Source organism: Trematomus bernacchii, unplaced genomic scaffold (assembly GCF_902827165.1).
Source record: "Trematomus bernacchii unplaced genomic scaffold, fTreBer1.1, whole genome shotgun sequence".
Lineage (NCBI taxonomy): Eukaryota > Metazoa > Chordata > Actinopteri > Perciformes > Nototheniidae > Trematomus > Trematomus bernacchii.
In genome coordinates this window covers 120001-131057 of record NW_022987666.1, presented here as the reverse complement: position 1 = coordinate 131057, position 11057 = coordinate 120001, and the positions used below count along the sequence as shown (strand labels likewise).

Genomic DNA, 11057 nt, shown 5'->3' with positions numbered 1-11057 from the left:
CAAAATCATGCAAACACCATTATGGAAACTTGAAGCTAAGTATCAACAAGACTCCAGGCTGCTGAAATCTAAACACAATAACTGATGTTTTCACTAAATCATCCCACATTGAAATCTTAAGGATTCCTACCTTTTAGGTAATTATCGTAGAATGCTTTAAAATGTTTGTAAAATGTGTGTTTTATTTGGAGGAATTGTTGAACAGAGTCATGTCAAGTCAAGAAGACATCATCTAAGTTCGTAGATCATAGTTGTATAGGAAGGATACAACAGATAATACCTTAACAAACTAGTTAATGGTTGGTTTCAAAGTGTCTTTCAGAAGGTATTGGTGCATAAGATCTGTATGTAAATGTTGAGTGAGAGCTGAAACCGTTAGACTGAAGATATGAGGTTTTCCTCACAGAGCAGTAACCTTATACCCAACAGGAGGCCGACTTCCAAGCCATTGTTTTTCTCCTTAAACAATCCCATCCCATGATCGGAGGAAAAAACTTACAAGAAAGCATACCGTAAAGTCAATTTCTCAATTATGTTTCATTTCCTGTCGAGCCAGCACACGTTTACACCGTCATAAATCATAGGAAATATCAGTCTCCATAAATCATACGTGGAGATTTAAATCAGCTGTTTGTAAAATCCACTGCCTGTATCTCAGATGGGCTAATGTGTGGAAATGTGTGATAATTAAAGCCAGGCGCTCTCTCTGTGGGGAATACTGTTTCCCAATGTTCGTTTAACAACACTCTCACTTTAACGTGTTACAGCTCTGTTTACAGGCCTGCAGTAGCAGAGGCTTCACGACTTTCTGGGACCACAAAAGTTCTCTGAGGATTTATAAAGACTGTTGAAACATGCCAATTATGTTTTTTTACCTTTATTTTAAATCTAAAATACTGAAAAATGTGATGTAAATGAAAACCAAGTTGGCAGCTCTTGCAGGTTTTTGCAGCTTTTATCTTTTGAGAATAATTTAGGAAACACGTTGGGTTTAGCTTAAAGTGGACCTATCATGCTATATTTGAATAATATAGTGTAGGACCATACCTATATAAGGCATATTTATACTTTTTTCTTTTCAAAATACCAAACAGATCATGCATTTTAGCCATGCCTCATTTTGCTCAATTTGACATTTTTTAGATCTGTTTTAGCAAGGGCAGATTCAGTGAGAACAGCACCACCTACTGGCCTGGCATATGTACTACAGCGTCTCCAGCGCTTTCGAACGGCAATGGCCGTGGCTGTCTCCTCCTGATTGGTGGAGTTGGCCCAATAGCCGTAGCGCCACCGTCCTGACGTCAGGACAGTGTTCAAATCTGGATCAGTTTTTATCAGATCCGTTGCAGCCCCTTTTTTAGAGATTTGGGTATGGAGGAAAATAGAGAGGGTTGTGTTTTCTGACACTTGGCTAGTTCCCTGGAACACCGGGGACACATATTCATGTAGAAAAGACGTACACAAGTGCATTTTGCATGACAGGTCCCCTTTAAGTAAAGGATCCAAATACTTCGTTCAACAATGACTCAAAGTAAAATACAATTCATTTTAAAGAGGCTGTATTCTGATAGTTATGGTGTCCCCTCTCCTGTAGTGTGTTATATAGGTTTTAGTGCATGTAAATGGTCTGCAGAGGTTAACATCTCTGTGTTCCCTCCAGAGTTTCTCTCCTACACTTTGATTGACATCCACTATTGGTTGGATTGTTGGAAATTTGGTTCAAACATTCGTGAATTTGAATAACTGTGGGGACTTTTTATCCTCTGCCATCATCTGATCAAACTTGTATTTAGTCCATTTAATAATTTTTATTTTTTATTTTGGTTTAGTAATAATCCCCTGAGAAGCTGAGCAAATTATTCAGATATCTTTCAAGTTTAACATACACAAATGAACAACACGATAACATGGATATTCATCCCAGGGTTTGGCCTTGAGTTATAAAAAGACGTCTCAGACTGAGAAAAAATAACTTCTTCTGTAAGCCGGCCCGGCTAAAATAACTGGATGGCCTACCTGCCTGTCAGCCTGCCATCGGGGCACAAACTTATCTCGTGCCCTCATTGGTCATGTGCGCGTTCGTGTGTGTTGGAGGAGGGGCTCTGTAAGGAAGTGGCAGATTTTCTCCGGCTGTGTATTTTCAAATTCTAGCGATCTCGAGCCGGTTTCTCAAACGTACCTACCCCACCTTTAATTAACAAACAGTGATTGGGAAATAAATGTTACCTCTTCTCATAACCCTTTTTCATCGCCTAACTTCTTCAACCAATGATGTGAACCCAACCTCGAACACACTTGAAACCAAACACAGCCATCTTCGGGTTAATTTGGCATCTGGAAATCTTACGAATTCCTTTGATAGTTTAGTCTACAGAGTCTTTGGGGGGGGCAGAGGTTCAAACTGATAGGAGTTTGGAGCTCAGTCAATTAGACATTTTTTATTGAAGAGTAGTTTATGCAACTTTCCCACATTTGGAGCAGGTCAGATTAGCACTTCATCACTGGCCTGTATTTATACATCAGAAATTCTTTACATGCTTCGTAGAAAAAGTCTCGGATAAGACACATAAAAATACTCCTCATTGTTCATGTGAATGGGAAAAAGGCACACTGGCAAATAAGTGCTGGAAGAAAGGGCATTTCTAAGTATAACTCATATTTCAATAGCATTTCCGTTACACGCAGACTTTGTACACCAATCAGAACATAGATATAAATCTGAACAACAAAAGCAGTTGGAGCCCAATATGAGAGCAAATCCAAAAAGTGTCTACGGTTGTTTTTGGCGTCTCTCAGATGCAACAAAAGTACACAAGTTGTATTGGATGGGTGTTAAAGAGCATCACCTCCAGGAGTTCATCTCTCACTGTTCAGTCTGAGCTGTCTTTGGTATGCAGTCTGATAGTCCACTTGAGTCTGAGTTATGTCTGTTGCATAGCAGAGAATTGGTCATAAGAAAAGTGTTTTCTCAGTGTTTATAGTCCAACTTACGATCAGACCAATCTATCATCCTCCAAAGTCTTTGCTACCTGCAGCCACACGTCTCCACCACCATGTCCTCGTACTGTTTGTAGACAACGTTATTAGCCGAGTCGATGTAGAGTATGCTGATCGGGCTGAGTCGTGTCGGGACGCAGCAGGTCGGCGGCGTGGACTCGGGGTCCATGGAGTTCATGAGGGTCTGAATGATGGCGTGGTTGGTGGGTTCCAGGTGCGAGCGGATGGGGAAGTCGCACACGCCGTCGCAGTGAAAGGCCTCGTACTCCAGCGGCGCGATGATCCAGTCGTCCCAGCCCATCTCTTTAAAGTTCACGTGGAGTCGTCTCCGGTGGCATCGCGGCCTCGGCTGCGGCTTCACCAGCTGGCTCTGAGGGAGGGTCTGCACGGGTTTCTTAGCCCCCCTTGAAGCGGGAGCTCGGCGCATTCTCCGCTGCGTAACCAAGTACTCGTAGACGGTTTTGTTGTCGTGGCCCGACCGCGCTTTGATCTCATTGTAGAAGAGATCTCGCTTCTTGCTTTTGCCAAACGCCAGGAAGAAGGCCTTTTCCTTGTTGGTCCTTCCGGGTCGGGCAAATCCGAGCGAGCGCAGGTCCAAGGGGCGACCGCCTCGATGCTCCAGGGCCTCCAGTTCAAAGCACAGCTGCTGGGAGTGCTGGTTCTGCTGGGTTTTGAAGCCCTTGAAGACTTTCCAGCCGTCGAACACTTCCCACTTGCTGCTGAACGCGCCTCCACCGAGCAGGTCGTCCGAGGCCTTGGTCTGCAGCAGGACGGCCGGTTGTTTACCTGATGCGCAGGTGTACAGCTTCAGGCACGGGGACGATGCTCCTCCACCCCCTCCCTCAGCGGCCTGGGATCCCATGGAGGCCCTGCGGGGGTCAGACAGGCGCTTCCTCAGGATGCGTAGCTCGGCCCCCAGGAGCCCGTCTCGATCCAGAGAGCTGACGTTGAAGTGATACCTCTGACGTCTCAGCTGGGGCCCTCGCTCGTCTGTGGGGGAGGACGGAGACACAGACAGAGGTATGAGTTACAGCTGATGGAAAACACAGGGAGGGAGACAAACCACTCGCAGACACACATGACCTTAAGAATCCCATAACTTCACTGTAGCTACTGTGCACATGACAATAAAGCCTTCCAACCTTTAAGAAAATAAGAATGAAAGAAGGTACGAACGTTTATTTATAAAGCACACTTCACCAAAAGGTATTTTAAAGTGCTTTACAAAAATGAAAAGTGTAAGATATGGTGCAACAGACCAACAAAAAAATGACATTTAAATAAATGTGAAAACAGATATTTAGAAAAAGCCTAGAGAATTCAAAGGTGACGAGTTAAAAAAGAGCAAAATACAAAAGTCATTACCGGTTTCCTTTAGTTATTATGTTCTTAAGGGAAATCATCTAACTACACCAATGCATGCATGTATATCTGCAAAGGCATAGAATTATAAAAAGGTCTGCGAAGAAAAGTACCTTTTTCTTTTTCAAGATCCTCAGATGTGAAAATCCCATGTTTTTTAACGTCATGTTATTTAAACTGAATATCTTTGGGTTTTGAAAACATAACTTTGGGCTGTGGTAAATGTGGTAGGTAGTTGCAACCCCAATGCAAACACATACACACACACACACACACACACACACACACACACACACACATACACACACACACACACACACACACACACACACACACACACACACACACACACACACACACACACACACACACACACACACACCCACTGCTCACTTCTTCTCACGTCATTCCCCCTCCTTCCTATCCAGGACTTAAGCTTGCATTGAAAAGTACATTAGAACCAGACAGAGACCACAGCGGACTGTAAACAGGCCTCTTATTATAAACCTGCAGCTATTTAACTGCCCATAGACTGCTAACCAGCATCTGCTGCTGAGGACACTAACCAATGACAACACACACACACACACACACACACACACACACACACACACACACACACACACACACACACACACACACACACACACACACACACACACACACACACACACACACACACACACACACACCACACACACACACACACACACACACACACACACACACACACACACACACACACACACACACACACACACACACACACACACACTGACTCTGTGAAAGATCTGATTAAGGCTCAAACTGAGAGGAATTTGTATTTTTAAAACACTCTCAGCAATGGATGGATATTTATTAAAGAGTCCTCTCCTGCTGGTGATCAGGTGTATATCAATATGTAGTGTTTCTACTTTAAAGAGTCCTCTCCTGCTGATGTTCAGGTGTATATCAATATGTAGTGTTTCTACTTTAAAGAGTCCTCTCCTGCTGATGTTCAGGTGTATATCAATATGTAGTGTTTCTACTTTAAAGAGTCCTCTCCTGCTGATGTTCAGGTGTATATCAATATGTAGTGTTTCTACTTTAAAGAGTCCTCTCCTGCTGATGTTCAGGTGTATATCAGTATGTAGTGTCTCTACTTTAAAGAGTCCTCTCCTGCTGATGTTCAGGTGTATATCAATATGTAGTGTTTCTACTTTAAAGAGTCCTCTCCTGCTGATGTTCAGGTGTATATCAGTATGTAGTGTCTCTACTTTAAAGAGTCCTCTCCTGCTGATGCTCAGGTGTATATCAGTATGTAGTGTCTCTACTTTAAAGAGTCCTCTCCTGCTGATGTTCAGGTGTATATCAGTATGTAGTGTCTCTACTTTAAAGAGTCCTCTCCTGCTGATGTTCAGGTGTATATCAGTATGTAGTGTCTCTACTTTAAAGAGTCCTCTCCTGCTGATGTCCAGGTGTATATCAGTATGTAGTGTCTCTACTTTAAAGAGTCCTCTCCTGCTGATGCTCAGGTGTATATCAGTATGTAGTGTCTCTACTTTAAAGAGTCCTCTCCTGCTGATGTTCAGGTGTATATCAGTATGTAGTGTCTCTACTTTAAAGAGTCCTCTCCTGCTGATGTTCAGGTGTATATCAGTATGTAGTGTCTCTACTTTAAAGAGTCCTCTCCTGCTCATGTTCAGGTGTATATCAGTATGTAGTGTCTCTACTTTAAAGAGTCCTCTCCTGCTGATGTTCAGGTGTATATCAGTATGTAGTGTCTCTACTTTAAAGAGTCCTCTCCTGCTGATGTTCAGGTGTATATCAGTATGTAGTCACTCTACTTTAAAGAGTCCTCTCCTGCTGATGTTCAGGTGTATATCAGTATGTAGTGTCTCTACTTTAAAGAGTCCTCTCCTGCTCATGTTCAGGTGTATATCAGTATGTAGTCACTCTACTTTAAAGAGTCCTCTCCTGCTCATGTTCAGGTGTATATCAGTATGTAGTCACTCTACTTTAAAGAGTCCTCTCCTGCTGATGTTCAGGTGTATATCAGTATGTGGTGTCTCTACTTTAAAGAGTCCTCTCCTGCTGATGTTCAGGTGTATATCAGTATGTAGTGTCTCTACTTTAAAGAGTCCTCTCCTGCTGATGTCCAGGTGTATATCAGTATGTAGTGTCTCTACTTTAAAGAGTCCTCTCCTGCTGATGCTCAGGTGTATATCAGTATGTAGTGTCTCTACTTTAAAGAGTCCTCTCCTGCTGATGTTCAGGTGTATATCAGTATGTAGTGTCTCTACTTTAAAGAGTCCTCTCCTGCTGATGTTCAGGTGTATATCAGTATGTAGTGTCTCTACTTTAAAGAGTCCTCTCCTGCTCATGTTCAGGTGTATATCAGTATGTAGTGTCTCTACTTTAAAGAGTCCTCTCCTGCTGATGTTCAGGTGTATATCAGTATGTAGTGTCTCTACTTTAAAGAGTCCTCTCCTGCTGATGTTCAGGTGTATATCAGTATGTGGTGTCTCTACTTTAAAGAGTCCTCTCCTGCTGATGTTCAGGTGTATATCAGTATGTAGTGTCTCTACTTTAAAGAGTCCTCTCCTGCTGATGATCAGGTGTATATCAGTATGTAGTGTCTCTACTTTAAAGAGTCCTCTCCTGCTGATGATCAGGGGTATATCAGTATGTAGTGTCTCTACTTTAAAGAGTCCTCTCCTGCTGATGATCAGGTGTATATCAGTACGTAGTGTCTCTACTTTAAAGAGTCCTCTCCTGCTGATGTTCAGGGGTATATCAGTATGTAGTGTCTCTACTTTAAAGAGTCCTCTCCTGCTGATGATCAGGTGTATATCAGTATGTAGTGTCTCTACTTTAAAGAGTCCTCTCCTGCTGATGTTCAGGTGTATATCAGTATGTAGTGTCTCTACTTTAAAGAGTCCTCTCCTGCTGATGTTCAGGTGTATATCAGTATGTAGTGTCTCTACTTTAAAGAGTCCTCTCCTGCTGATGTTCAGGTGTATATCAGTATGTAGTGTCTCTACTTTAAAGAGTCCTCTCCTGCTGATGTTCAGGTGTATATCAGTATGTAGTGTCTCTACTTTAAAGAGTTCTCTCCTGCTGATGTTCAGGTGTATATCAGTATGTAGTGTCTCTACTTTAAAGAGTCCTCTCCTGCTGATGTTCAGGTGTATATCAGTATGTAGTGTCTCTACTTTAAAGAGTCCTCTCCTGCTGATGTTCAGATGTATATCAGTATGTAGTGTCTCTACTTTAAAGAGTCCTCTCCTCCTGATGTTCAGGTGTATATCAGTATGTAGTGTCTCTACTTTAAAGAGTCCTCTCCTGCTGATGTTCAGGTGTATATCAGTATGTAGTGTCTCTACTTTAAAGAGTCCTCTCCTGCTGATGTTCAGGTGTATATCAGTATGTAGTGTCTCTACTTTAAAGAGTCCTCTCCTGCTGATGTTCAGGTGTATATCAGTATGTAGTGTCTCTACTTTAAAGAGTTCTCTCCTGCTGATGTTCAGGTGTATATCAGTATGTAGTGTCTCTACTTTAAAGAGTCCTCTCCTGCTGATGTTCAGGTGTATATCAGTATGTAGTGTCTCTACTTTAAAGAGTCCTCTCCTGCTGATGTTCAGATGTATATCAGTATGTAGTGTCTCTACTTTAAAGAGTCCTCTCCTCCTGATGTTCAGGTGTATATCAGTATGTAGTGTCTCTACTTTAAAGAGTCCTCTCCTGCTGATGTTCAGATGTATATCAGTATGTAGTGTCTCTACTTTAAAGAGTCCTCTCCTCCTGATGTTCAGGTGTATATCAGTATGTAGTGTCTCTACTTTAAAGAGTTCTCTCCTGCTGATGTTCAGGTGTATATCAGTATGTAGTGTCTCTACTTTAAAGAGTCCTCTCCTGCTGATGTTCAGGTGTATATCAGTATGTAGTGTCTCTACTTTAAAGAGTCCTCTCCTGCTGATGTTCAGATGTATATCAGTATGTAGTGTCTCTACTTTAAAGAGTCCTCTCCTCCTGATGTTCAGGTGTATATCAGTATGTAGTGTCTCTACTTTAAAGAGTCCTCTCCTGCTGATGTTCAGGTGTATATCAGGATGTAGTGTCTCTACTTTAAAGAGTCCTCTCCTGCTGATGTTCAGGTGTATATCAGGATGTAGTGTCCATGCAACATGTGGCAAAATAGAGGGAAAGTAGAAAAGAGTGTCGGCCCTCGTGCGGGGGAGGTCACCGGCCATTTGCTGAGGACACACTAAACAAATAAAGCCCAAATTAAAAGTACATTAAGTGCTTGAAATGTAAACCTTTAGCAGGGCTAGAAATATTAAACCCTGGTCATTTAAACATTGTTTTAAACAGTTTTACACCGTAAAGATAACATGACACAGGGGGGCCACCCTACTTGTGGCTGGAGGAGTGTTTATTTACCCTCCTGAGGCCGTAGATCAGCAGCGACTCACCAGATGGCCAGAAACACACAGAAAGCTAACAGCACGCACATATACATACACGAGTATAAATATACACAGCTACATGCATGTGCACTGGCCCCTGGAAACTTGGTTTTAAGTCATAAATATTTCACTCGAATATTAACAAAAAGGGCAAAACGTTTAACGGGAAATAATCCTCGGGGATACATTTAAAAGTTTAACAGTAAAAAATAGTTTTTGGATAGTCATTGTCCACTGAATGTGAAACCTTTATTATGTTCACATGTTGGTACTGTTCGGGTCAAATTGAACAAGGAATTGATCAGTACCGTGGCTGACGTGCAAACGCGTAACAACGGCCCAAAACACTAAACCTGCTGCAGCTTCAGATCTGAGGAGGGCGAGGGAGGAACTGACGGCCGACATCACATCACTTTCTTCTCTACTTCTCCTCTATTTTGCCACATGTTGCTGCATGGATGATTTCCGTGCCTTCAGACCATTTGAAGAAGTTAATAAAGCAGAAAAAGGAAGCAAGGATGAAGTATAGTTAGAAAATAAACTAGAACATTCATTTTTTCAATGAGGAGAGGCTCATAAACTAAAAATCCTCTCTCTATATTGCAATACTAGGATGGCCGTCTACAGCCACAAACACTTCCATTAGGAACCAGGCTGCAGCTTCAAACACTTGAAGAAACATTCAGCAACTTTAGGAAGTACAGTTCCACCTGGAGTAAATCCACAAGCTACCCTGCAGTATACAAAGTCATTCAAACTAGCTGCACCTTTACCAGCTTTGAGAACACTTTCATGATCAATCATTATAAAACATATCATATATATTATTCTGAAATGGACCAATCTGCACAATGACTACTTTTACTGTCTCTACTTTCACTATATTTTGATGAGAATACTTTATACTTTCACTTGAGGAACATTTTGAATGCAGGACTTTTACTGTAACAGAGTATTCCTACACTCTGGTACTTCTACTTTTACTCAAGTACAAGATCTGAGTACTTCTACTTTTACTCAAGAACAAGATCTGAGTACTTCTACTTTTACTCAAGTACAAGATCTGAGTACTTCTACTTTTACTCAAGAACAAGATCTGAGTACTTCTACTTTTACTCAAGTACAAGATCTGAGTACTTCTACTTTTACTACAAGATCTGAGTACTTCTACTTTTACTCAAGCACTAGACCTGAGTACTTCTACTTTCACTCAAGTACAAGATCTGAGTACTTCTACTTTTACTCAAGTACAAGATCTGAGTACTTCTACTTTTACTCAAGTACAAGATCTGAGTACTTCTACTTTTACTACAAGATCTGAGTACTTCTACTTTTACTCAAGTACAAGATCTGAGTACTTCTACTTTTACTCAAGTACAATATCTGAGTACTTCTACTTTTACTCAAGTACAAGAACTGAGTACTTCTACTTTTACTCAAGTACAAGATCTGAGTACTTCTACTGTTACTCAAGTACAAGATCTGAGTACTTCTACTGTTACTCAAGATCTGAGTACTTCTACTGTTACTCAAGTACAAGATCCGAGTGCTTCTGCTTTTACTCAAGTACAAGATCTGAGTACTTCTACTGTTACTCAAGGTCTGAGTACTTCTACTTTTACTCAAGTACAAGATCTGAGTACTTCTGCTGTTACTCAATATCTGAGTACTTCTACTTTTACTCAAGTACAATATCCGAGTACTTCTACTTTTACTCAAGTACAAGATCTGAGTACTTCTACTGTTACTCAAGATCTGAGTACTTCTACTTTTACTCAAGATCTGAGTACTTCTACTGTTACTCAAGATCTGAGTACTTCTACTTTTACTCAAGATCTGAGTACTTCTACTTTTACTCAAGTACAAGATCTGAGTACTTCTACTGTTACTCAAGATCTGAGTACTTCTACTGTTCCTCAAGATCTGAGTACTTCTCAGTCATCTTTTTTTCCCATCATCCTCTCTGTTACGTTGCGCTCTCTGAACACATTGAGAGGATTTACTGCCTGCTTCCTCCTGAGTTTGACCTTCATCACCTCCTCTTCACTCACAGAACCACCCTCTCACTTCCTTTGCCACAGCTTCACACGGTCTGTCCGTCTGCTAAAGTGCGTGCATATTTATTTTGTATATTTCATATTCTGAAGATAGTAGAATAGAATAGAATAGAAAGGGATGAACCCCTCTGTAATGGTCTCACATGCAGAGCACCCAGCACACACAGTGACATGTGTTCTCTGCTTTGAACCC

The 11057-nt window shown here is 41.5% G+C and overlaps 1 protein-coding gene across 1 annotated transcript in view; it reads right to left on the bottom strand.

Moving 5' to 3' along the window:
- Window positions 1–2251: 2251 nt before the first annotated feature.
- The window catches only part of gdf5 (growth differentiation factor 5), an 11245-nt gene continuing 2439 nt past the window's right edge, over window positions 2252–11057 (bottom strand). Inside the window, exon 2 of the mRNA XM_034135808.1 lies at window positions 2252–3987. Within this exon, the coding sequence (XP_033991699.1) occupies window positions 3026–3987 (962 nt within the window). The 3' untranslated portion in view covers window positions 2252–3025. The remainder of the gene's footprint in view (window positions 3988–11057) is intronic.